Source organism: Vulpes vulpes, chromosome 11 (assembly GCF_048418805.1).
Source record: "Vulpes vulpes isolate BD-2025 chromosome 11, VulVul3, whole genome shotgun sequence".
Classification (NCBI taxonomy): Eukaryota; Metazoa; Chordata; class Mammalia; order Carnivora; family Canidae; genus Vulpes; species Vulpes vulpes.
In genome coordinates, this window is record NC_132790.1 from 36,874,959 (window position 1) to 36,902,933 (window position 27,975).

General features: G+C 40.3%; 1 protein-coding gene across 1 annotated transcript in view; it reads left to right on the top strand.

The window, feature by feature from the left end:
• The window catches only part of CCDC81 (coiled-coil domain containing 81), a 44,211-nt gene extending 26,665 nt beyond the window's left edge, over window positions 1-17,546 (top strand). Inside the window, exons 11-16 of the mRNA XM_026015228.2 lie at window positions 592-696; window positions 4,478-4,650; window positions 5,863-5,941; window positions 6,171-6,391; window positions 14,451-14,576; window positions 17,045-17,546. Coding sequence (XP_025871013.2) covers window positions 592-696; window positions 4,478-4,650; window positions 5,863-5,941; window positions 6,171-6,391; window positions 14,451-14,576; window positions 17,045-17,186 — 846 coding nt within the window. The 3' untranslated portion in view covers window positions 17,187-17,546. The remainder of the gene's footprint in view (window positions 1-591; window positions 697-4,477; window positions 4,651-5,862; window positions 5,942-6,170; window positions 6,392-14,450; window positions 14,577-17,044) is intronic.
• Window positions 17,547-27,975: the final 10,429 nt, after the last annotated feature.

Below are 27,975 nucleotides of genomic sequence, written 5' to 3' on the forward strand. Positions count from 1 at the left end.
CAGTCTTGATCTCAGGGTTGTGAGTTCAAGCCCTACACTGGCTCCAAGCTGGGTGTGGACCCTATGTAGAAAAAAAAATATATATATATATATATAATATACATATATATTTGCACCTGTCATTGATTTCTCCCTTACCCCAATCCCCAAGGATTGAGTTTGAAAGGTAAAATTCCTGAATGTATATGGTTTTATTTGTGATTTCTAATGAAATGTAATTGAGTCTTTTTCCCTTCAAATTCATGGCCTATCTATCTAAGCAAGTAAAGAAAGAGTGGCATGTTCACATTTGCACTACTCAGAGTTCTGTGGTCTCCCATAATTGATCCTACTGCTCTTTCTTGCATTTGTTATATCAGGTAGCCACTTGTGAAAGCTTCCATTCCCTCTTACAATCCCCGTAGAGGGGCTGCCTAAAGCTCCAAAACAGGATATTAAAAAACCTTCCCTAACTCGCTTTTATAAATCCATGAAGACATCAGAAAGTACCATTACCTCCAAAAGTCACGTTTCTGCCTTGGTTGGATTATTATAATGTAATAGAATTAAAATTTTAAAGGCTCAATGTCAATATGTGATTTTTTTTCAAAGATGAGAAGTTTGGCTAGTAGAGAACAGAATAAAAAAAATGCTGCCTACAATCTCGGAGTTGCTGAAGCTGTAAGAATCTACAAGAATGAGAAACCTGCATTCTATGTGAGACTTTCCAAAATTTCTGTTGCCAATACCTGTCCCATCTGTATTTGGATCTATCCTCTGTACTGTAGGCTGTGCCATTGTTTAAGTGGCAGAGTGAAAGGTGGGTTGTGTGAGGTCGAAGCCTCGTTCTGGGTCAGGAGTTGTCCAGCATCTGTGTCCACACTCTTCATATTTACAACACAGTTCCTATTAGATACTATGGCACTTGTTAATGATACTAATTCTCAGACAGGCCCTGGGTTGGGCGGTGGAGGGCAGTATACTAAGGTAATGCCCCAGGAGCCACGGATCTAGAGAGCCAGCTTTACTTGGGAGCTTGCTGGCAATGCAGAATCTAGGGCCCCATCCTTCCGGAATGGGAATCTACATTTAAATAAGATCCTCAGGTGATTTGTAGGTGTGTTAAAATTTGAACAGTCCAGCTGCTTTGAATCACTTGCTTCACCACTAATTTCATGTTTTCAATCACTGCGTTCCTACCTTTATTTTGCTTGAATCTTTCTCCTTTCATGCCCACTCTCTGGGTGGTCTGGCACTAGGGACATAAATGTAATAAAATACATTTTCTTTATCACCAAACATTTATTGAACTCCTCTGTGCTGGCCACCGTGCTCATGGTTAGGAGTACAAAGATGTGTAAGACAAGGTCCCTCTTGAAAGAGGTCTCAGGCTACTGAAGGAGACAGGTTTATTTTTTATTTTTTTATTTTTTTAAAGATTTATTTATTCATTCATTCAGAGAGAGCGAAGAGAGAGGCAGAGAGAGAAGCAGGCTCCGTGCAGGGAGCCCGATGTGGGACTCGATCCCGGATTGCCAGGATCACACCCCAGGCTGCAGGCGGCGCTAAACCGCTGAGCCACCGGGGCTGCCCAAGGAGACAGGTTTAAAGTGCCACGAGTGTGGTATAATGAATGCTATGATCAGTCTTTGAACAGGGCACTGTGTGAGCAAAGAGTTAATTAATCCAGACCAGAGATCTGGGGAGACTTCCTTGTATATAGGAGTTAGGTAAAGGAGGAAATGGAGGAAGAAACTTCCAGGCAAGGGCACCAGGGAGGGAGGGAGGAAGGAGACACGATACTTTTGAGATTTAGGCCTGATTCTTTTCTCTTCTTACATTTAAGTTCCAGACTATGTTTATTACCACCTACTCTGTATATCCTCTTTGATATATCTGCAGACATCTTGAAAGGACCAGAACAGAACTTTTCCTCTTCCTCCTCACCTGTTCTTCTCTTAGCCTCCCAATTTCAGTAAGTGGCATCACCAGGCATACAGTTGCATGAACCTCACACCAAGGAGCAATCCCAGATTGCTCCTCCTCTGTCTCTTCCATCCAAGCATCCTCAAGCACAGTTTCCTTTACCACCAACATATATCCAATCTCTTCACATCCCTTCATCTTCAGTGTTAGCGCACTAGTGCAAGCCACATAACAAGGTTCAGCTTCTGAGATACTTCCCTAATTAGGTTTGCTGCTTGCCTTCTTGCCCTTTACAATCTATTCTCTACACTGCGGTCAAGCACTCTTTTAAAGCTTAACCAAAACATACCATTCTCCTGTTTATAACCTGTGATGGTCTCCCACTGAGTTAAAATAAAATCTAAACTCCTTACCTTGACCTATAAGATCTGTATGGCCCTGCCTTCCTCTTTGGGGTCACCTATTTCTTTCCCCTCGCTTACTGTGCCTCAGCCATGGAGAACTTCTTTCTGTTCATTAAACATGCCTAACTTGTTTTCATCTAATGCCTTTGCACTTGCTGTTCCTTGTGTACGGGACACAGGTCACCTGGTATTTGCAGTGGAGGTGATTCAGTCAACTTTACTGAAAAGCTTCCCTGATAAGCAACCACTTTGGCTCATTCCCACCTGCTTGCTATAAGGGCTTCATAGCACTTATCACTATGATGTATCACTTACTTATTTATTATCTCCTGTACCAGAAGGTAGGCTCCATGAGCCAGGCTCTGTGGATCTCTGTCTGTCTAGAATGGCCAGGCCCAGAGCAGGTATTCAGTTCTCCATCTTCCCATGTCTGCTCTGTCCTTGCTCATGCTTTTGCACTCACTCAGAACTCTTTCTTTCTTTCTTTCTTTCTTTCTTTCTTTCTTTCTTTCTTTCTTTCTTTCTTTCTTTCTTTCTTCTTTCTTTCTTTCTTTCTTCTTTCTTTCTTTCTTTCTTTCTTTCTTCTTTCTCTTTCTTTCTTTCTTTCTTTCTTTCTTTCTTTCTTTCTTTCTCTCTTTCTTCTTTCTTTCTTATATAAATTTATTTTTTATTGGTGTTCAATTTGCCAACATATAGAATAACACCCAGTACTCATCCCATCAAGTGCCCCCCTCAGTGCCCGTCACCCAGTCACCCCCACCCCCGCCCACCTCCCCTCCCCCCACCTTGTTCGGTTTCCCAGAGTTAGGAGTCTCTCTCTTTATTTATTTTTTTATTTTTTATTTTTTTAATAAATTAATTTTTATTGGTGTTCAATTTACCAACATACAGAAAAACACCCAGTGCTCAGCCCGTCAAGTGTCCCCCTCAGTGCCCGTCACCCATTCCCCCCCACCCCCCGCCCTCCTCCCCTTCCACCACCCCTAGTTCGTTTCCCCGAGTTAGGAGTCTTTATGTTCTGTCTCCCTTTCTGATATTTCCCACACATTTCTTCTCCCTTCCCTTATATTCCCTTTCACTATTATTTATATTCCCCAAATGAATGAGAACATACACTGTTTGTCCTTCTCCAATTGACTGACTTCACTCAGCATAATACCCTCCAGTTCCATCCACGTTGAAGCAAATGGTGGGTATTTGTCATTTCTAATGGCTGAGGAATATTCCATTGTATACATAGACCACATCTTCTTTATCCATTCATCTTTCGATGGACACCAAGGCTCCTTCCACAGTGTGGCTATTGTGGACATTGCTGCTAGAAACATTGGGGTGCAGGTGTCCCAGTGTTTCATTGCATCTGTATCTTTGGGGTAAATCCCCAGCAGTGCCATTGCTGGGTCATAGGGCAGATCTATTTTTAACTCTTTGAGGAACCTCCACACAGTTTTCCAGAGTGGCCGGACCAGTTCACATTCCCACCAACAGTGCAGGAGGGTTCCCCTTTCTCCACATCCTCTCCAACATTTGTGGTTTCCTGCCTTGTTAATTTTCCCCATTCTCACTGGAGTGAGGTGGTATCTCATTGTGGTTTTGATTTGTATTTCCCTGATGGCAAGTGATGCGGAGCATTTTCTCGTGTGCTTGTTGGCCGTGTCTGTGTCTTCCTCTGTGAGATTTCTGTTCATGTCTTTTGCCCATTTCATGATTGGATTGTTTCTTTGCTGTTGAGTTTAATAAGTTCTTTATAGATCTTGGATACTAGCCCTTTATCTGATATGTCATTTGGAAATATCTTCTCCCATTCTGTAGGTTGTCTTGTAGTTTTGTTGACTGTATCTTTTGCTGTGCAAAAGCTTCTTATCTTGATGAAGTCCCAATAAGAACTCCTTCTTTCCATCTCTGTGTTTTTCTAGCTCAGAACCTACTGCACGACATCCTTTTTCATCTCTCTCTCAGATATGGGGTTTTGTCAGTTCTGCTCAGATTCATCCTTGAGCACACTTACATTATTCTGTGGATTGCCTCAATGCTAACTGGTCAGTATGTTGAGGACTGGGCAAATACTATAAACTAATAATTGATTTTTAGTCTTCTGAGTTACCACCTTTATTCACTGTTGCTTTTTGGTATTTTAGAGTAAATGCATTGATTCTCCTTCATTCCAGAAATCCTTTCTATTTGATAAACGGCCACTCAGTCCTGAGATTAATGCTTTTAAACAAGAAGAATATTCCCAGAGTCTCCTGAAACAAATGGATAACAGACGGGAAAAAGAAATAAAGCAAAGACAAAATAGAGAGTTGATGGACCGCCTAGAACAAGTGCAACTCACAGAGGAGTGAGTCTAGCTTACAAACTCTGAAAAATGGGTTTAGAATTTTCACATGAAGCTTATTTCCATGTGGGATGGAATTAGCATTGGTCGTTTCATTAGCACAATGGTAACCAACCGAGCAAATCAAGTCAACTAGCAGCCAGTACCACAGCATGGCTATTCATTAGAAAAATGAAAAAGCTGTCATTATTACAATGGCCATTACAGTCATGATTACCCATCTATAATTAATTATAGAGTGTCATTTTGTATTTTTTGTGATCACTAATACTGGCAGATGGAGGAAGGTACTCATCTTGAACAAGTATCATTCCCAGCTATTCCCAGTTGATCTCAAGGCAAAGCTGGGGTTTTAAGTAGGGGTGACCCATGGAATCCCAGGGGGCAGAAATGTATGGAGGACCTAATAGGACTAGAACCAGAGACTAAAAAGTCATGTAAAAAATGTTTTCCCTCTGCTCATACCCACAGCTTCTTGGTTGACATCATCTTTTTTTCCAGCTCGAACTTGGGTGAATGTTAGTCTCAATTACAAATTTTAGGAAAGAGAATCTGATTGGTCTTGCTTGGGTCATCTGAGGTGTGGGATAGGGTTAGAGTTCAAACATGCCTGAGGTGGTCACACTTCTACTGAGGTCAGGAGAGCAATTAAAGGGCAACTGTGTTGTGAGATACTCCTAAAACAAATAGTAAGCAAGTTTTTGGGACCAAAACCTTATTTGTTCTATAAAATGTATATGTTCCGTTGTACTCGCTTTATAGATCATGTGGGTTCCCTGTGGGTTGCATATAACAGAATCATCATTTATAATAGGAAAGATTACTTTTCTTAAAAAAGAATCTTATGATGAATCATTTTATAGAATGAATAGACACTTCCTGCTTTCCTAACCAGATTTTTTAAAAAGCACATTGCGGGGGGATGGGGGGTGCGGAGGGGTACCTGTCTTAGTGGTAGTGACAAAATGGTCAGTCCCCTGCTTATACCTGTCCTGCCTGTCCTGTATTCAACACATTGTCCCCTAGCCTATAGATTTAAGTTACTCCTTTCTTCATTAAAATGAAAGTTACTAGAAGGAAATGTCACATTTTATTTTATTTACCAGTCTCTCACTCCTGTTGATACTTAGGGAATAGGTTTTAGTGCTGTTAGTCTGTATTACTAGAGACAGTAACAAACTGTGCCCCCCACTTCCTCTCATTCTTAACTGCTAGGCTTGCTGCACAAAGAGCCCAATATATAAAAGATAAGATGGAAGAAACGCAGTGTTATAAGAGAGCTTTGGATGCACAGGTAAGGGGACAATTGTCATTTTAAAAATTATGCAGTGCTTCAGTAGCATTCTTAGAATATGTATAAAAACTGCAAGGTTATGAGTAGCCTTATGTGTTACCCATTTGGTGGCTTTTGTGGTCCTCATTCCTTCCCCTGAGGGATTGGTATTTTACTATGCTACAGTGTTGTGCATAAAGCTTATTGCCTGGTATAAATCTGATAGGCATTACGTGTGTCTCTGTTTCAGATAAAGAACAAGCCCCTGCAACTGCCCATGTTTGAGCCAGACTCTTGTGAGCCCATCTTTGGTAAGGATGAGGGTGAGCTGATGGTGCAAAAGCGAAAGCAAGAACAGAGTTACATGAAGCACCAGCTGGAGGCTGCTGCTAGCCTCAAGAGGAAAGCCATCCTGCAACAGCTAGTGGAACAAAAGCAGGATTTGCAGATGCTTCGGAGGACACAGAAAGAGTAAGAGACCCAAGATCTTTCTTCTTCCTCTCCTGCTCCCCTCTCCAACTTCCCATTTTCTGTCTCTCTTTATCGTACAACAGCACAGAAGCACTCAGAATAGTGAAGATCTTGAGGAGTTACTGTGTGTAAAATACTGTTCGAAGCTCATCACATGCTTCGTCTTGTTTTGTCCTTACAATTCACCCTGGGAAGAAAAGTTACTGATTAAAAAAAAAAAAACCAACCAGACTTGATCCTTCCTCTCCCTCCAGTTATCTCTCCATATTTTTCCTTCCCTTTACAGTACAACTTCTTAAAAGAGTTGTCCAGATCAGCACTATCCATTGGAAATACAGTGTGAGCCACAGATGTGCTGTTGGGTTCAACTAGACACAGACAGGAAACTTGGGTTCTTTCTCAATTTCCAATAAACCCCTTTTGTTTAAAGAACTCTTGACATCAAGAGTTGTACTTACAATGGCAGGTGAGGGGATGGTGAAGGTGTCAGGGTAGGTAGAGCAGGACTTGATGTCATATAGGTGAAAATATCTTTAAATTCAAATTTCAGACACCAGTCTCTTTCTTTCTGATTTGTTGAGTTTAAACATTATACTATGTTCACCACAAGTGAAGCGAACATGTGTCTGGTTACATTGCTATTATGATATCATTGATCATATTCCTTATGTTGAGCCTTTCATTGCCATGACTTATTTATTTCATAAGTGGAAGCCTGTATGTCCACTCCCTTTCACCCATTTTGCCTGACCCTCTGTCCCCTTCCCTTCAGCTTGTTCTCTGCTGATTCTGGTTTTTGTTTTTTTAATCAGTTTTTTAGATTCCGCTCATGAGTAGAATCATATGGTATTTGTCTTTCTCAGTCTGACTTATTATTTCACTTACATAAAACCTGTTAGGTCCATCCATGTTGTCCCAAATGGCACAATTTCATGGTGTGCATGTGTGTGTGTATACATATATATAAATGTGATATATGTATCACATTTTTTTATCTGTTTGTCTATTGATGGGTACTTAGGTTGTTCCATATCTTGGCTATTGTAAACAATGCTGCAACAAATGCAGAGGTGCAGATATCTTTTTGAATTAGTGTTTTCATTTTCTTTGGGTAAATACCCGAAGGTGGAATTATTGGGTCATATGGTAGTTCTATTTTAAATTTTTCTTAGAAACTCCATACTGTTTGCCACAGTGACTGCACAAATTCACATTCCACCAACACTGCATGAAGGTTCCTTTGAATCCACATCCTTGCCAACACTTGTTTCTTGTCATTTTGATTTTAGTCATTCTAACTGGTGTAAAGTGATAGTTCATTGTAGTTTTTTTTTTTTTTCATTGTAGTTTTGATTTGCATTTGTCTGATGATGAGTGATGTTAAACTCTGTCATTTCCAAGCTGTATGACCTGGGCCAAAGCACACATGGGGTCTCTGAGACTTCTTTTCCTCACATGAAAAGTAAGGATAGTATATACCTGTCTTGCCTATCCTTACTGTGAGAAGGATGTGAGTGTATATATTGAGAACATTTTGGAAACTGCGGCGCTCTGAACAAATACAGACTGTGGTATTTACTTTCTCTCTCTTGTTGAAGCTCTGGTCACAGACCCCGCCCCCCCACCCTTTTCTGTATGGGTCAGATCTTTGTCTTCCATTTCCGTATGCTGTACTAGTTATTCCATATTTTCTCACTTATCTTCTCTTTTCCAACTTCCTTGTTCATATTAAGATGTCATCTTAGGTCCTCTTATGGCAAGTAGAGGGTCACTTTCAGAGGGATAATTTAGTCAGTGTGATCTAAACAGTCATGGTAAGTATTCTTTTTCTTTCAAGTTTTCTGCTTTTGTTTATAAAAATTAGAACAATTCATGTTCATTAAAATAAATCAATTGGTGGAGAGATTTAAAAATGATAATAATTTCCCCTTATCCTCTATATGTTTTCCTACTTTTTGCAAATATATTCAAATAAAACCCACCTATATATTTTCCTTCTATTTTTGTAAATGGACATAAGACCTATGAGATCTTTTATTTTTTTTAAAGATTTTATTTATTCAAGAGAGACACACACACACACACACACAGAGGTAGAGACACAGGCAGAGCAAGGAGCAGGCTCCCTACCCAGAGCCCAATGTGGGACTCAATCCCAGATTCTGGGATCACACCTTGAGCCAAAGGCAGGCGCTCAATCACTGAGCCACCCAGGTGTCCCAGACCTATGAGATCTTATACATTACTTTGCAGCCCAACCTTTCTTTAACCTAATAATGCATCATTAATGTATATTTAGGTCAGTACATAGAAACGAAATTCATTCTTCTTTAATGATTGCATAGTATCTACAACATTGATTACTATAATTTACCTTTTGCACTATTGATGAACATTCACTTTGTTTCCAGATGGTTTGCTATTACAATAATTTTGCACTAAACATTTTTAATTTTAATTTTTTAAAAGGTTTTATTTATTTGAGAGACAGAGAGAGAGCACAAGCAGCAGGGAGGGGCAGAGGGAGAGGAAGAAGTAGGTTCCCCCTGAGCAGGGAGTCTGATGTGGGGCTCAATCTCAGGACCCTGAGATCATGACCCGAGCCAAAAGCAGATGCCCAACCAACTGAGTCACCCAGGCACCCCTAAACATTTTTAATATATATCTTTATACTGGTTATTTTGTTTCTGTTGGATAAAATCCTAAACGTGGAGCTGCTGGATCAAGTGTATGGCATATTTTTAAATATTACCAGATACCAACAGTTTGCTTTCTAAAAAGGTACAGCAATTTGCTTCCACCAGCAGTCTTGTGAGAATCTTCATGGCCTCCCTGCAGCCTTTTCTCACTTGCTTGGCAATCTAAGTTAAACTGACTTTTTAAACTCTCCTTTTACAAAGAATATAATAATAGCCAAAAAGCATATGAAAAGATGCTCAACATCACTAGTCATTAGGGAAATGCACATCAAAACCATAGTGAGGGAGCTGCTTGCTAACAAATGGTCTTCGCACTCTGAAACGTGCATAGGTAAGCCTTCTTCAGCCACCAACTGCCTGCCTTTGTCCTGTTTGGAATAGACACCATTTAGCACTTAACTAGATTTTTGCCTCTTCAAGGCAAGTAGTTCATGTTTTATTGAATGTTTGCTTATCTGAACCTGAGAGGGATTCTCCACCCCAGTGAATAAAGGTAGCAAAGTAGAATGGTGAGATTGCAAATGTAGCTGTGGTTTATATCACACAATTTAATAACTTAATTCCCATCACGTATCTACCCTGGAGTGCCAAGGGCAGTCTGAATGAAGTAAGCAGTTAGTAAACTGTTCTCTCCCCCTTGTAACTTATTTGTGCAGATGTAGGAAAACATCTTTTATTGTTTAAGGTGTATATATATATCACTGAAACATAGACAAATAAGGTAGCTATCTTTTACCCCCCCCAGGGCTTTATGAAAAGAAAACATAAGCTTGCGGACCCCTGTCATAAGGTTTCACAAGTGCAAAGATAAAATGTGCTATCATTTATCTTGTATTATAATATCTGTATTTTGATTCTTTTGTGAAATGTCCAAATCAAGAATAATTATAGATTTTTTATACCACATGCATCATGAAACATTTAACAAGTACTTCCTTTAAACGATTCAAAAGATTAGAAAGGAAGATTCACTGGTAGGCAAAACCATTAAGATGCAATTATGTTGTGAAAGAGAAAGATAAAGAAGAGCAAAAACAACAAGAACAATAAAAAAGAACGATACTACCTCATAACCATTAGGATGGCAACTATCAAAAAAACAGAAAATAATAGGTGTTGGTAAGGATGTGGAGAAATAGAAACCCTGTGCACTGTTGGTAAGAATATAAAATGGTGCAGCTGCCATGGAAAACAGCATGGCAGTTCATCAAAAAATTAAAAATAGAATACCATATGATTTAATAATTGCACTTCTGTGTATATATCTAAAAGATTTGAAAGTAGGATCTTTTAAAATAAATTTTTAAGAGATTTAATTTAATTTAATTAATTTATTTTCATTCTGGGGTAGTTACCATACAATGTTATATTAGTTTCAGATGTACAATATAGTGATCCAGCAATTCTATGCATTACTGAGTGCTTGTTTAAGATAGTCCTCTTTAAAAAAAAAAAAAAAGAAAAAAAAAGATAATCGTCTTTACCTATTTCATCCATCCCCCACCTGCCTTCCTCTGGTAATCATCTATTTGTTTTTTATAGCTGAGTCTATTTTTAGTTTGCTTATTTTAGTTTGTCTCTCCCCTCGCTCTTTGTTCATTTGTTTTGTTTCTTAAGTTCCACATACAAGTGGAATCATCTGGAATTTTCTTTCTCTGGCTGGCTTATTTTGCTTAGAGTTATACTTTCTAGACTCATCTATGTTGTTGTAAATGACAAGATTTTGTTCTTTTTTATGGCTGAATTATATATATATAATATTATATGTTTAATATGGAGACATATATACCACATCTTCTTTATCCATTCACCTATCAATGGACACTTGGGCTGTTTCCATAACTTAGCTATTGTAATAACACTGCAGTAAACATAAGGGAACAAAAATCCCTTCAAAGTAGTATTTTTGTATTCTTTGGGTAAATACTCAGTAATGTGATTACTGGATCATATGGTAATTCTGTTTTTAATTTTGTTTTAATTTATATTTTTAATTTTTTGAGGAACCTTCATACTGTCTTCCACAGCAGATGCACCAGTTTGCATTCCCACCAACAGTGCACAAGGGTTCCTTTTTATCCACATTCTCACCAACACTTGTTGTTTCTTTTCTTTTTGATTTTAGCCATTCTGACACGTGTGAGGTGATACCTCATTGTGGTTTTGATTTGCATTTCCCTGATGATGGGTGATGTTGAGCATCTTTTCATGTATCTGTTGGCCATCTGGATGTCTTCTTTGGAAAAATGTCTGTTCATGTCTTCTGCCCATTTTTACTTGGATTATTTGTTTTTTTGATGTTGAGTTGTATAAGCTCTTTATATATTTTTATTGTGGTGTAGTCCCAAAGTTTATTTTTGCTTTTGTTTCCCTTGCCTTAGGAGATATATCTAGAAAGATGTCAGCCAATGTCAGAGAATTACTGCCTGTGCTCTCTTCTAGGATTTTTATGGTTTCAAGTCTCACATTTAGGTCTTTAATCCATTTGGAGTTTATCTTTGTGTATGCTGTACGAAAGTGGTGCAGTTGCATTCTTTTTCATGTTGCTGTTCAGTTTTCCCAATACCATTTGTTGAAGAGACTTTTTCCCATTGGATAGTCTTTCCTCTATGTCAAAGATTAATTGACTATATAGTTATGGGTTTATTTCTGGGCTCTGTATTCTGTTTCACTGATCTATCTATGTATTTATTCTTGTGCTAGTACCATACTGTTTTGATCACTACAGCCTTGTAATATAATTTGAAGTCTAAAATTCTGATGCTTCCAGCTTTATTTTTCTTTTTCAAGACTTCTTTGGCTATTCAGGGTCTTTTGTGGTTCCATAACATTTTAGAATTGTTTGTTCTGGTTCTGTGAAAAATGCTGTTGGTATTTTGATAGGGATTGCATTCAATCTGTAGATTGATTTGGGTAGTAAAGACATTTTAACAATATTTGTTCTTCCAATCCAGGAGCATGAAATATCTTTCCATTTGTTTGTGTTCAATTTCTTTCTTTTTATTTCTTTTAAAAAATTATTTATTTGAGAGAGAAAGAGAGAGAGCATGAGTAGGGGTGGGAGGGTGATGCAGAGGGAGAAGTAGGCTCCCTGCAAAGCAAGGGACAAGGGGCTCGGTCCCAGGACCCTGAGATCATGACCTGAATGGAAGGCAGACATTTAACCAACTGAGCCACCAAGGCACCCCTGTGTTCAATTTCTTTCATCAATTTTTTATAGGTTTCAGAGTATAGATCTTCAACCTCTTTCATTGTTTATTACTAGGTATTTTATTCTTTCTGGTGTAATTGTAAATGGGATTGTTTTTTCTTTTTTTTAAGTAGGCTCCATCCCCAGTATGGAGCCCAGTGTGGGGCTTGAACTCACAAAGCTGAGATCAAGACCTAAGTGGAGATCAAGAGTGGGACATTTAATTGACTAAGCCACCCAGGCACCCCAATGAGATTGTTTTTTTAAATTTCTCTTTCTGCTGCTTCATTATTAGTATACAGAAATGAAAAAGATGTCTGTACATTGATTTTTGTATCCTGTGACCTTACTGAATTCATTTATCAGTTTTAGTAGTTCTTTTTTTTTTTTTTTGGTGGAGTTGAAAGCAGGATCTTGAGATATTTGCACTCCGTGTTCATAACAGCATTCAGTAGCCAAGAAATGGAAGCAACACAAATATCCAGTCACAGAGGGATGAATAAACAAAATGTGTTATACACATATAATGGAATATTACTCAGCCTCAGAAGGAAGGAAATTATAACACCTGCTACAAAATGGATGAACCTTGATGACATTATGCTAAGTAAAATAAGCAGTCACAATAAGACAAATATTGTATGATTCCATTTATGCTAGGTATTTAGAGTGGTCAAATTCATGGAAACAAAGTAGAATGGTGGTTGTCTGGGGCTAGGGGGAGGGAGGAATAGCGAATTATTTAATGAGTATAGAGTTTTAGTTTTGCTAGATGGAAAGAATTCTAGATATTAGTTGCACAATAATGTAAATATACATAATACTGTGTATCTGTACACTTAGAAATGTTTAAGATGGTCAATTTTATGTTATGTGGTTTTACTTTTTTTTTTTAGATTTTATTTATTTATTTGAGGGAGAGCGAGAGCGTACAAGCTGGGCAGGGAGGGGCAGAGGGACAAGTATACTCCCTGCTGAGGGTAGAGCCTGACATGGGGCTCAATCCCTCCACCCTGAGATCATGATCTGAGCTAAAGTCAGACAGTTAACAGACTCAGCCACCCAGCCTCCTTTATATGGTTTATACTATAAAAAAACACAATAAGAAGGAAAAAAGTTTATAAATATAAATATAAATATGTTATATATGGTTATTGAGCTCCCATTGTGTGATGGGCATTGGCACTTTTAGTATTTTATGTCATTTAATCTTTATAATGACTACACAGCAGCTGAATTGTTGAATTAATGCTCACTAGAGGAAAATGTGGCTATGCTTTTAGGGCAAGTGAACTAGCAGAGTACATTACCAATTTTTATCAGAGGGTCCTGACACCTAGTGGTGGTTGCTGCCTATAACATAAAACTGCAGAGCGGGCTCAAACAGTGGTCACATTCAGTGAGGTCCTTTCTAGACTTTAATGAAAATTGAAGGTAAGAGTTTCAGTCTGGCAAGAAATAGACACATATAAATAATTTGAACCAGGTTTAAGATGACTCACAACAGCAGTGGCTGAATGTCAGACCACTAATAGAGACACTTACCATTGGAAACTCTGGAACATGGTACTTGAAGAGAGATACAACTGCAATCACTTCTTTGATGTCGTCATGACCTTCACCAAACATTTTCTCCCCCCCCCTCTCTTTTTACCTTCTTCCCAATGTTAGATATTTTCTTGATTTCATTTTATTTTGCCTAGTCACTTCTGTTTCTCTTCCCCTTTCTAGCCAATCATTTGTATTCCTGTCTCCTTTGCCTTGTAACATGCCGGTAGCAATTTGTGGGTTGATTACTGACAGCTGAGAGACTGGAGTTAAAGAAAAGAAACCTAAAATATAGGAAATCCATTTGAGATGATTCTTAAGTTAGCCTCAAAGGAAATTAATGGCTTTAAAGACTGCATTTGTTAATTGGAAAAAGGTTTCAATTCTGCTAATTTAAGCCAGGACTGGAGATAAAAGGTCTAGACCCATAAAGTCTTTGAGAGCTATTATGTTTTTAGTGTTTCTCTTTGTTCAGTGTTCATGCCTTTTAGTATATTTCAAAGAGCAGAGAACAAAACCAGAATGTTTCTGTTTAATCTACCGTAAAGGGCATGGGGCTCCCAAGGTTGTGTGTGCCCTTCCCGGTACTCTGAGTACAAGCAGACTATGCTCTTCTCTCCAGGCACTTGGCAGACAGAAATGCTGAGCTAGAGCGGGTGAACAGAATCAACCAGAGCTTGCAGGAAGACTGGGAAAGCAGTGCTGCAATGAAGAGGCAGCGGGATCTGGAGGAGAAGGCTTTTGAGCGGTAATACCTGATTGGAACCCCAAGTGCTTTGTTCGCGAAGAAACCCCCTCTGCTCCTTCTTGACTTTCCTGGGATCCCGGGATGGCAGACAGGTTTCCAGGGCCAACTTTAGTTCATTAGTCGTGGCTACCTAGAACACCTGGTGGAGAAAAGAATTCTGCTGTGGTGTATTAGAAATACCTGTTATGGATATGGGATTGGAGAATGCTGTCGTTATATGTTCCATACTTGCCATCTCTGCCCTCATCTTCGCTTCCATGTAGGGTAGCTTTATTGTCATTTTGTGGTGGGTAGGGAGGCATGGGGGGAGGAGAGTAGGAATTCTCCTTGGAAATGAAAGTTGGAAATAGGGAGATGGACTTTCCATCTGAATACATCCAAGGCTGACAGAATGGTCATTTAGGAGCAGAGCCAGAGGTTGTGTGTAAGATTGGCAACTGGGAGACCGAGATGCCCATGGTGGAACCAACCAAGAACATCTTCCTGACATATATTAGATCTGTACCCCCTCTCCCCAGCTCTCCATCAACAATCTAGAGTTAGGGAATCTAGTCATAGCTTTGAGAATTAATACTAACTTTGGAGAGGCAGCTAATCTTTTTGTCCTACTTTTTCCTTTTGTAAGATGAGGAAAGTCAACACCTGCCTTACTTAGCTAACATAGGAGTTTTTGTGATCAAATAAAGAGATGGAAAAATATTATACCTAAAAAAAGAAAATACTTTACAAATGTATGATTTCATAGTATGTTAAAAACTTGAACAGACCAAGCCTATACAGTCAAATGTTATTAAGTCATTTAAAAAAATATTTTATTTATTTATTTGAGACAGAGAGAGCATGAACAGGGGCAGAGGAAGAAGGAGAAGTAGGCTCCCCACTGAGCAGGGAGCCCTACATGGGGCTTGATTTCAGGACCCTGAGATGATAACCTGAGCCAAAGGCAGACACTTAACCAACTGAGCCACCCAGGTGTCCCAAATGTCATTTAATCTTGAATATACCAAAATAATATTTTAAATTCCCACTTATCAACTAATTATCATAGATAGAACTTGTCATAATAAATCTTGATCTGTAGCTCCTTTTTCTTTTAAATTTATTTATTCATGAGGGATGGAGAGAGAGAGACAGAGAGAGAGAGAGAGAGAGAGAGGCAGAGAGAGATGCAGACTCCATGGAGGGAGCCTGATGAGGGACTCAATCCCAGGTCTCCGGGATCACGCCCTGGGCTGAAGGCAGGTGCTAAACCCCTGAGCCACCCAGGGATCTCCCTGTAGCTCCTTTTTCTTTTAGATTTTCTCATCAGGCATTTCTTATCTGTCTCTCTAATGGGTAGAACCTGTATTTTGTTACAATGGCTGTAAGAGGGATGACATGGCAAATAGGTTCCAAAGTAGCAGTAGGATTGTTTGGCCTGGAGAAGAGAAAGGGGAGCTGGGGGTTCAAGGCATTTTCTCAAGGTTGGGGAAAAACAGGTAAAAGGCAGTGAGATTAATGTCAGGGGAGATTTTGCTGGATTTTGGAAGAATACTTGGCCAACATGGTGATAAAGGATGGAGGAGACACAGGAAACAACCTTCAATGGCAGGATGACAGGCAACCCTGTCATCTGCAGACTAAGGCCATGTGGTGGGCAGGGCCTCAAGCAGGAGCAGGGAGGAAGAAGGAATTGGTTCGTATCAAAAAGAAAACAATGCAAAAGCAAAAACAAGCTTTACATGTAAGCAGTTAGCACATGATACTCTGTCCCAGCACCACGGCAAGCCAGGTAGGTCTCCGCCTGCCCATTATTTGTTCTTTTTCCTTGTAAGGCTATCCTTGATGGTCCTTTTTACAGAATTCCACTCGTAATTTTGGTAGAGAAGGGGGACATACCAGGGGCCGTCTTGCGTTGAGAAAAATTGTTGAGGTGCAAAATCAGCTACTGACGTGGCTTCATCTCTGCTTTGAGCCGCTTTAGTCCTCCTCTTTGACTCCACCTCCTCTCCTGCCCTTTAGGCCAGAGGCCTCTGGGCTCCTGGGACTTTTCCTTGCAAGGCTACTCCTAGCTGTCTGCTGGGGCTTAACAGTTAACAAGCAGCTTAATTAATGGCCTGTTTCCCTCTCGGTGCTGTTTCTGAGAGCCCAGGAGGTAAAGGTATCCACATGGCAAAGCTCTGCGTGCTGGCTGTGTGACCTTGGGCAAATTATGTCTTTTCTGAGGGTTTGGGTGGGATGGTTGTGAAGGCACCAGCTCAGAGCCTTTTATTGACTGGCGATGGCAGAGGTTTGGAAGCAGTGATGCCACGCTGGGTTGGGCTGCAGGTGGAGGGGGGCGGAGGCTGTAGGGGAGCCATCACAGGTAGGTGGTAAGCACCTGGGGGGGCAGTTCTGCATCACTTCTACTGCACTGGCTTCTGGACTAGGCCCCCAGCACGGACTCAGGGAATGCCTAATAATGACTGCTTGTCCTCACCTCTCCTCAGGGCGTCAGACAAACTCTTCCTCCTGGACCAGTGTGAGAAGTATCGGCGCTGCAAGCAGTGCCAGAGGCGCACCTCCAATGTGGGCGAGAGCAACCTGTGGCCCCTGAACAAGTATTTGCATGGCTCCCGGTTGCTCGTATAAAACCCAAAGTCTGGATCTACGTTTTCCTGGGGAAGATTTTTATTTTTTAAATGTTTAGGCGTGATGGTGAAACTACCTATTTTTACTTTAGAGGGAAAAAGTTATTGTGCTGCTTTCAGGAGCAGATTGCTTTTCACCCCTTGTAAATTCACATGAGTAGGGTCTCCCCTCTATCTTCCCATTGCTCCCACAGAACCCTGCTGCCCCTGGGGGCTGGGAACAGGGGACCCAGCCTCATTCTGGCTGCGGGAGTGCTTGTGACCCTGCCTTGCCACTTCCTCTGTGACTTTGTGTAAGAGACTTTATCTTTTCTTCATCTGTAATGAATAGTGTCCTAATAAATATTTTCTATATGCCTGACTGTGCATCATGGTAAATTTTACGAGCTCACCCCAGAGAACTGTATATGTAAACATTCTGGAAGAAGATCAGGTTATTTGCCATAAGAGGTCAGAGAAATGCTTTCTGAGTTTTCTAGTTGAAGATACACCTGGGACTTTTTTTTGAACTTCAGGGGATCTTATTATCTTGGCGCCCTTCCTTTTTTTTTTTTTAAATAAAGATTTTATTTATTTATTTGAGAAAGAGCATGAGTGGGGGTGGGGGAGGGTGTGAAGGGGCAAGAGCAAAGGAAGAGGAAGAAGCAGGCTCCCTGCCCAACGAGAGCGCTTGAGACTTGATCCAGAACTAAGCCCAAGACAGATGCTTACCTGACTGAGCCACCCAGGCACCCCCCACCCCCAACTGCTTGGTGCCTTCTGGCCAACCATTCCATTATAGGTTTACTGTTGGGCTAAGTGTGTGCTGGGAGGGGAGTCTGGCTGGCCTGCCAGGTGCCACCTTCCTCTCTAATTGCTTCACTGGCATTCATGTCTAAGCAGCAAGTGCTATGGAAGAGGAGTATCTTCCTGCTAAAAGACTGATTTTCAGTTAAGGTAGGGGTGTTCTAAACCAAAAGTCATTTTATCTTCATCCTTTACCTTTGCTCCACCTGCCCTGTCCAACCATCTCAGGCAAACCAATGAGCAAAGCAGAATGAAGTCTAGATTTCTGAAATACAAAAGATAGGAATACAGTCCCTTAAACTGTTTGCTTTCTGTCTGCCACATCTTTCTTAGTAAATGAGGGAAAGTATATGTGGCAAGACATCTAAAACATTGTTTCTGCCACAAATACAAAATAAGAATGTTTGGAGGCCTGAATAGTTAAAGGGAAGATACTTGGTCAAATTGATATTTGGCAAATTTTGTTTTTTTCTATGGAAACAAGCATGCTTAGTGGGGACTGGAATTGTCTGGAACCTCTCCCTACAGGCTTCTTACATTGCCACTTCTCTTTTTTCAGAAGATCACTCCATGCAGGACCAGTCATCACCAACCAATATTGACAGCCATAGCTTTTCCCCAGTACTGCCTGACTTGCCTGAAGTCCATACCTGCTATACCCTTGGAGTACGTCTCTGTCTCAAATATATAGCAAAATACTACAATGGTGTTGTATTAATATATTTTTATTTTTATTTTTTTATTTTTTTATTAATATATTTTTAAAAGCATATACTGCCTTGTTAAAAAAAAAAGACTTTAGGGAATTTCGATGAGTTTGAGTGAAAAGATTTAACCTCTTTTTACTCAAACACTCTTTACTATAGGAACTGAACTTAAAATCTGTTGCCATTGATAGTGGTACTGACTCTTATTGTGTGCCAAGCACCCAGCTAATTTTTGATGACTCGGAGATTAAGACTCATTTGTCCCTGTCTGCCTTCAGAGCACTTAATGTGTGGTGCAGAGGTGAGATATGACTTAGAAAATCACCTTGTAACAAGGTTAAGTACCCAACAGTTCTGTACATGGGTTGCTATGGAAGAACAAGGCGGAGCCCTTGTAGTCAGCTGAGCCTGGCATCGAAAGGGGAAGCTTTTGGAGGAGATGGGGCCTAAAATGAATAGGAAATAGCTAGGTAAGGGGTGACAAGGGGCCAAGGCAACAGATGTCAAAGCCTGTGTTCCTGCTATCAAGGCTAAGATGGAAATGTGGTTATATGAGTTGAGTTATGAAACCAAATATGTTTTGTTATCAACCATTTAAAAAATCAGCCTTTATTTATAGCCTATCGTTAACACAATTGATTTCATATAATAGAGAAAGGACAGTCTCTTTTTAGAAAAAGTCTTCATAATTTGGTATCTTTTTACTGGTCTTTTTTTTTAAAGGTTTTTTTTTTTTAAGATTTTATTTATTTATTCATGATAAACACACAGAAAGAGAGAGAGAATGGGTCAGAGGGAGAAGCAGGCTCCACGCCGGGAGCCTGACGTGGGACTCGATCCTGGGACTCCAGGATCACACCTTGGGCCAAAGGCAGGCGCTGAACTGCTGAGCCACCCAAGGATCCCCCTCTTTTTACTGATCTTAACTCTTAATCTTGTAGTAGTCCAACCCTGTTATTAGGCCAGACTCAATCAGAATGGCCTTTCCTAAATAAGTATGAATTATTATCATCAAAGATATGTCATTCCCAGAATTATGGCACTGCCAGACAAGACTAACATATCAGAAGTTTGTGGACTCTTTTGGGTATCTCATGAAAATTATGGACCCTTTCCTAAAAATATGTCCATTTTCATCTATAACATTTTGCATGCAATCAGAGGTTTTCTATACCATCTGGACACAAGTTGGGAACTGCTGCTCTGGGTAGCTTTCCTTCAATATCATTATAAGCTTAAGCTATCAAAAGTGAGTAAAGTGAGGACTTTGTTTATGAAAATGCCTTTTCACTTTTAGAGAACTATGTCCACTTTTGTCTTTCTCTTTGACTCTTCACAAGAACAGTGAGATGAGAGTTGGGAAGCTATTTGAAAGCACATACTCCAGTATTTCTCAAATCCTCTAAGACTCAGTAAAAGAAATATGTTTCACATCACAACACAGAACCCATGCTCACACATATAATTGAGACAAGAGTTTTATAGAGCTATGCTTACCCATCTATCTGCAATGCATTCTAATTCTATTTTATTTCATTAAAAATTCTGATTAAACAAAACTGATTTAAGAATTCACTAATGTAAATAGATCATTTTCAGTCTGATAAGCACACTTTTAATATAATTCTTCCCTCCACTGTCTTCTCATAGTGTGTAGTTTGCTGGAATTCATTAGTGGTTAAGATGATATTATAATGGCATTCAGCCAGGAGATTGAGGAATGTTGAGGCTCTATCTTGTCATAACTCGACCATTTTCTTATGAGGTATCCCAAGAAAAGCAGGTAGCTATTTGCTACCCCCTCTTCAAAAGTCCCAGAACTGCTTCTTCCAATGCATTTGACAGTCAGAGAGAAAGGAGCTAGAGATAGAACGAGTGAAAACATATGCCCTAATGCCTAGACTGCAGGCTGGGGGAGGCCTTCGAAATTTAAGAAAGAAGTGTGAACTAGTTGCAGCCTCTGTCTTAATTTAGTCTTAGTCTGTGGGTAGGAGAGGAGGAAGTGGACTACACACAACCCAGCCTGAACAGCTGTGTGAATTGGGCTGTGTACTGAGGTGCTCAGTTCCCAGTTTTCTATTGCTGCTGTAACAGATGATCACAAACCCAGTTGCTTAAAACGATACAAGTTTACTCTCCTACAGCTCTGGAGGTCAGAAATGTGCAATCAGTCCCATTGGGTGAAAGTCAAAGTGTTAGCAGGACTGGTTCCTATGAAGGCTCTGAGAGGAGCATCCTTTTCCTTGCCTTTGCTAGCTTCTAGAGCTCTTTACACATCTTGACTGGTCCTTCTTCCATCCTCAAAGCTAGCAGTGTAGCATCTCCAAGCCTCCCCCTGCCTCTCTCTTATCAACACAGTTGTGGTTACCTTTAGGATTCACCTGATACTACAGGATAAATTCCTCATCTCGAGATCCTTAATCACATTTGCAGAATTCTATTTGTCATAGAAAGTGACATGCACATGTTCCAGGGGTTAGGACATGTGTGTTTAGGGGGACAGTTATTCAGCCTACCACAGGGTGACTGGGATCTAAAATTCAGCTCAAGCTCCACTCCACACATCAAGCCCTGCATCAGAAGGCAAGCAGTAAGACACTTGCAGCTGCTGGCATCTTTCCTTGGATCTAGGCTACATAGCTGTATCTGAGGGTTTTCTTGGGGGTTTGGTTGGTTTGGGTTTTGCAGGATTATGGAGGGATAGGAGGGGAAGAAGGAAGGACATTCCACAGTTCACATGTTAAAGGCTTATTATGTATTTTTTGGTAATGTTCTAGTCATAATTTGTAATGTTCTTTTGTTTTTTGTAGTCTTAAAGTTTTTATATCAGGGTAATGACCTCATAAAATGAGTTGAGAAATGTACCCCTTTCTTCTATCTTCTGAAAGATACTATATATAATTGGTATTCTTTCTTTCTTACATACTTGGTAGAACTGAGTAATGAAACCATCCAGGCTTGGAGTCTTCTTTGCTGGGACGGCTTAAATGATGAGTTCAGTTTTGGTAGGTTGCATCAAGGACTCTCAGCTATTGTTGAATTTATGGGCATACAGTTGTTAGTAATATTCTCATATCCTTTTAACATCTGTGGCGTCTGTAGTGAAATCCCCTCTTTAATTCTCAATATAAGTAATTTTTGTCTTCTTTTTTTCTTGGTCAGTCTGCCTAGAAATTTAAAAAAATATATTGATCTTTCAAAGAACCAGCTTTTTGGTTCCATTAAAATTTCCCTATTTTTTTCTTCTCAATGTGATTAATTTCTACTGTGTACTATTTTCTATCTTTTGTTTGCCTTGGGTTTGTATCCACATCCTAATTTTCTCCTCTTATGAGTTCTGCTGGATTAGGGTGCTCTACTGCCCTCATTTTCACTTAGTTTAACTTAACTTCTTTAAAGGCCCTATGTCTAAAATAGTCACATTCTGAAGTGCTGGGTGTTAGGACTTCAACATACAAATTTTGAGGGGTTACAATTCAGCCTATAACAGTGTATACTGTAGTCTTCATTAATCATGTCTTTATTTTGCTATTATACCCGAAGGGCATTTCAATGGGAAATAGAATTTTGAATGGAGTTTATTCTATTGCTTCTGGTTCCATGATTTCTGATTAAAAATTCAGCCTTTTGAATCATTGTCCCTCCATATGTAATGTTTCTTTGGCTACTTTCAAGATTACTTGATTTTTTTTTTGTCTCAGTAGTCTGATTATGGTATGTCTTATTTGGTGTTCACTGAATTTCTTGAATTTTTAAATTTTGTCTTTTACCAAATTTGGGAAGGTTTTGTGCATGATTCACATATTTGTTCTTCATTTCTCTCTTCTCCTTTAGGGAATGCAATGAAATGCATGGTAAACCTTTTGATATATTCCCACAGGTCTCGAAGGCTTTATTCATTGTTCACTCCACCCCGCCCTGTTTTTCAGATAGGATAATTTCTGTTAATTTATCTTCAAATTCACGGATTCTTTCCTCTATTGGCTGTGTTCTGTTGTTGAATCCAGTGAATTTTGCATATTTTTTTCAGTTCCAAAATTTCCCTTTTTTTGGTAGTTTCTATTTCTCTCTTGAGAACACCTATCTTTTTATTCAGATCATAGTATTTTATTTAACCTCATGGATTATGGTTATAATATCTGCTTCAAGGTCTTTTCTGAGAATTCCAGTATTGAGGTGATCTCAGGTTGGCATTTGTTTTCTTTTACTTTGAAAATAAACTACATTTTCTTGGTTCTTTGTGTGTTAAATAATTTTGTAATGTATCTTAGACATTTTGAATATTATCTTGTGAAACTCTGGGTCCTTTTAAAATCCTCTGGAATTTTTTTTTCTCTAAGCAAGCAAAATCTTGATGTTCAGGATCAAGTTCTATCTCACTTTCTTCTTTCTTTTTTTGTTACTTTCAGAGGTAGAATTTAGGGATTCATCAGTTGCATATAACACCCAGGGCTCATTACATCAAGTACCCTCCTTAGTGCCCATCACTTAGTTTCCCCATCCCTCCACTCCCCTCCCCTCCAGTAAATCTCCCCTCTAGCAGTTTGTTTCCTAGAGTTCAACGTCTCTTATGGTTTGCTGCCCTCTCAATTTTCATCTCATTTTGTTTTTCCTTCCCTTCCCCTATGTTCACCTGTTTTATTTCTTAAACTCCTCATATGAGTGAGATCAAATGGTATTTGTCTTTCTCTGACTTCTTATTTAGCATAATATCCTCTAGTTCCATCCATGTCATTGCAAATAGCATGATTTCATTCTTTTTTGATGGATGAGTAATACGCTATTGTATAGCTATGCTACATCTTCTTTATCCATTCATCTGTCGCTAGTCTTCTGGGCTCTTTCCATATTTTGGCTATTGTAGACATTGCTGCTATAAACATTGGGGTGCATGTACCCCTTCCACTCACTATGTTTGTATCCTTTGGATACCTAAAAGTACAATTGCTGCGTTGTAGGGTAGCTTTATTTTCAACTTTTTGAGGAAGCTCCATACTGTTTTCCAGAGTAGCGGCACCAGTTTGCATTCCCAACAGTATAAGCAGGTTTCCCTTTTTCTGCATCCTTGCCAACACTTGTTGCTTCCTGAGTTGTTAATTTTAGCTATTTTGACCAGTGTGAGGTGGCATCTCATTGTAGTTTTGATTTGTATTTCCCTGATGCCAAGTGATGTTGAGTATTTTTTCATGTGTCTGTTGGCTATTTGTGTACCTTCTTCAGAGAAGTGTTTGTTCATGTCTTCTGCCCATTTCTTGACTGGATTTTTTTGGGTGTTGAATTTGATAAACTCTTTATAGATTTATTCTTTCATCTTATAAGACATTTGCAAATATCTCCTCCCACTCCATAGGTTACCTTTTAGCTTTGTTGACTGTTTTCTTTGCTGTGCAAAAACTTTTTTATCTTGTAGTTCATTGTGGCTTTTGTTTCCCTTGCCTTTGGAGACGTATCTAGCAAGACATTGCTATGGCTGATGTCAAAGAGGTTGCTGCTTATGTTCTCCTCTAGGATTTTGGTGAATTCCTGTTTCACATTTAAGTCTTTCATCCATTTTGAGTTTATTTTTGTATATAGTATAAGAAAATGGTCCAGTTTCATTCATCTATGTGTGGCTGTCCAATTTTTCCCAGCACCATTTGTCAGAGACTGTCTTTTCTCCATTGGATATTCTTTCCTGCTTTGCCAAAGATTAGTTGACCATAGAATTGAGGGTCCATTTCTGGGTTCTCTGTTCTGTTCCATTCTATGTCTGTTTTTCTGCCAGTACCATACTGTCTTGATGATTATTACAGCTTTGGAATAGATCTTGAAGTCTGGAATTGTGATGCCACCAGCTTTGGTTTTCTTTTTCAACATTCCTTTGGCTATATGGGGGCTTTTCAGGTTCTATACAAATTTTAGGATTGTTTGTTCCAGCTCTGTGAAAAATGTTGATGGTATTTTTTTTTTTTTTTTTTTTTAATGATAGTCACAGAGAGAGAGAGAGGCAGAGACACAGGCGGAGGAAGAAGCAGGCTCCATGCACCGGGAGCCTGATGTGGGATTCGATCCCGGGTCTCCAGGATCGCGCCCTGGGCCAAAGGCAGGCGCCAAACCGCTGCGCCACCCAGGGATCCCCATGTTGATGGTATTTTGATGGGGATTGCATTGAATATGTATATATTCCTTTGGGTAGCATAGATATTTTAACAATATTTTTTTCTTCCAATCTATGGGCATGGAATGTTTTTCCACTTCTTTTTGTCTTCCTCAATTTCTTTCATAAGTGTTCTATAGTTTTCAGAGTACAGATCCTTTGCCTTTTTGGTTAGCTTTATTCCTAGGTATCTTATGCTTTTGGGTGCAATTGTAAATGGGATTGACTCCTTGTTTTCTCTTTCTTCTGCTTCATTGTTAGTGTATAGAAATGCAACTGACTTCTGTGCATTGATTTTATATCCTGTGATTTTGCTGAATTCTTGTATTAGTTCTAGCAATCTTTGGGTGGAGTCTTTTGGGTTTTCTACATACAGTATCATGTTGTCTGTGAAGAGTGAAAGTTTGACTTCTCCTTTGCCAATTTGGATGCCTTTATTTATTTCTGTTGTTTGATTGCTACGGCTAGGATTTCCAGTACTATGCTGAACATAGTGGTGACAATGAGCATCCTTGTTATGTTCTTGACATTAAGGGAAAAGCTCTGTTTTTCTCCATTGAGGATGATATTCCTTCTGGGTTTTTGTTAGATGGCTTTTAAGATAGTGAGGTATGTTCCCTCTATCCCTACACTGTGGAGAGTTTTAATTAAGAAAGGATGCTGTATTTTGTCAAATGCTTTTTCTGCATCAATTGAGAGGATCATGTGATTCTTGTCCTTTCTTTTATTAATGGACCGTATCACAATGATTGATTTGCAAAGATAGAACCACCCTTGCAGCCCAGGAATAAATCTCTGCTTTGTTGTGGTGAATAATCCTTTTGATGTACTGTTGGATCCTATTAGCTAGTTCTTGGTGAGAATTTTGGCATCCAAGTTCATCAGGGATATTGATCTGTAATTTTTGGCGGGGTCTTTGGTTTTGGGAACAGTTAATCTGGCTTCATAGAATGAGTTTGGAAGTTTTCCTTCCATTTCTATTGTTTGAAACAGTTTCAGAAGAGTAGGTATCAATTATTTTTCAAATGTTTGGTAGAATTCTCCTGGGAGGTCATCCAGCCATGGACTCTTGTTTTGGGAGATTTTTGATTACTGATTTGATTTCTTTATTGATTATGGGTCTGCTCAGGTTTTCTATTTCTTCCTGTTTCAGGGTAGGTAGTTTATATGTTTCCAGGAATGCATCCGTTTCTTCTAGATTGCCTAATTTGTTGGCATATGATTGCTCCTAATATTCTCTTATAATTGTATTTCTTTTGTGTTGGTTGTGATCTCTCCTCTTTCATTCATGATTTTATTTGTGTCTTTTCTCTTTTGTTTTTGATAAGTTGGCTAAAGTTTATTGATCTTACTCTTTCAAAGAACCAGCTCCTAGCTTCATTGATCTGTTCTACTTTTTTTTTTTTTTTTTTTAAATTTCTCTTCTTCTGCTGGATTTAGCTTTATTTGTTGTTCTTTTCCCAGTTCCTTTAGGTATAAGGTTAGGTTGTTTATTAGAGACTTTTCTTGTTTCTTGAAAAAGACCTGTACATAGCAATACATAGAAGCCACTTTGAGGGGATCCCTGGGTGGCGCAGCGGTTTAGCGCCTGCCTTTGGCCCAGGGCACGATCCTGGAGACCCGGGATCGAATCCCACGTCAGGCTCCCGGTGCACGGAGCCTGCTTCTCCCTCTGCCTGTGTCTCTGCCTCTCTCTCTCTGTGTGTGTGTGTGTGTGTGTGTGACTATCATAAATAAATAAATTAAAAAAAAAAAAAAGAAGCCAGTTTGAAGGGCCCCTCTGGTCATGATTTTTATATTAACTCATTGAATCAAATAAAAATCTTTAAATCAGAGACGCAAACATTTCACCTTATAGTAAACCCCTCTGTTCGTTAAAACAAACTAGATCCCTTGGGGGCACCTGGGTGGCTCAGTGGTTGAGCATCACCTTTGGCCCAGGTCCTGATCCCAGGGTCCTAGGATCGAGTCCTGCATCAGGCTCTGCACAGGGAGCCTGCTTCTCCCTCTGCCTATGTCTCTGCCTCTCTCTGTGTCTCTCATGAATAAATAAATAAAATCTTAAAAAAAAAAGAAACTAGATCCCCAAATAAAAACATATATATATATATATATATATATATATATATACACACACACACACACACACACACACACAAAAGTAAAATAAAATAGAATAAAATATAATACGATGAAAGGAAACAAAAATTACATATATAACATATATATAAAAATAAAAAATTGAAAAAATAAAAAAAAATAGCTGAAAAAAAAAACCCTGTAAGACTAAAGAATAATTAAAAAAACAACCCTCCAGGAATGCTATATACTGTTCCCCCCACGAGCTGAAGTCCCGCCGTGGGGGTGGTGTGAGCGAGCCGTGGCGCCGCCTCCTGAGGCGGGGCCCGCGGTGCCCACCGGCCGGTGGAAGCGGCCCTGGATGCCGCGCCCGGAGTCTCCGGCCCGGGGCGCCGGGGGCTGCAAGTCTGCACCCGCCACTCAGGGGTCCTCACAGAAAAGCCGCCGGCCCCTTTTGTCTCCCTGGTTCACCCAGCCTGTGACCCAGCATTTTAATTTTAATTTTTGTTTATTCATGAAGAGGCAGGGACACAGGCAGAGGGAGCAGCGGGCTCCATGCGGGGAGCCGGGCTCGGGACTCGATCCCGGGACCCCAGGACCACGCCCTGGGCCGAAGGCCCGGGCTACCCGCTCAGCCACCCGGCGTCCCTGTGACCCAGCATTTTTGATCTCAGGCACTCGACTGAGTTTCAAGTTGCCAAATTTCATCGCGGAGAGCGGCGCAGGCCTTCCCGGGGATCCGGGGCGTCTCACCGGCTCCCGCCTCTTGCCGGGCCGGGTTGGGGAGCGGAGGCCCCGCGGGCAGCAGCGGTTGCGGCTTCGCGCCGCGCGGAGCTCACGGCCCCAGCTCTCGGCTTGCAGCGGGCACCCCGGGCGCGGGCGCCCCGTTCCCGCTGCGGCGCTGGGGGTCCCCAGTCCGCGCCGCCGCACCTGGGCGTCTCCCAGGCCCAGGCCGCGCCCCCGGAGTGGACCTACAAGCTGGGGGTTCGCTCCGCTGCTTACGGCCCCGTCAGCAGGCCCCCTCCTGCTGCCCCGGCCTCTGCTGGGCGCCCCAGACCCACGTCTCGGCGCCTCCTACCTTC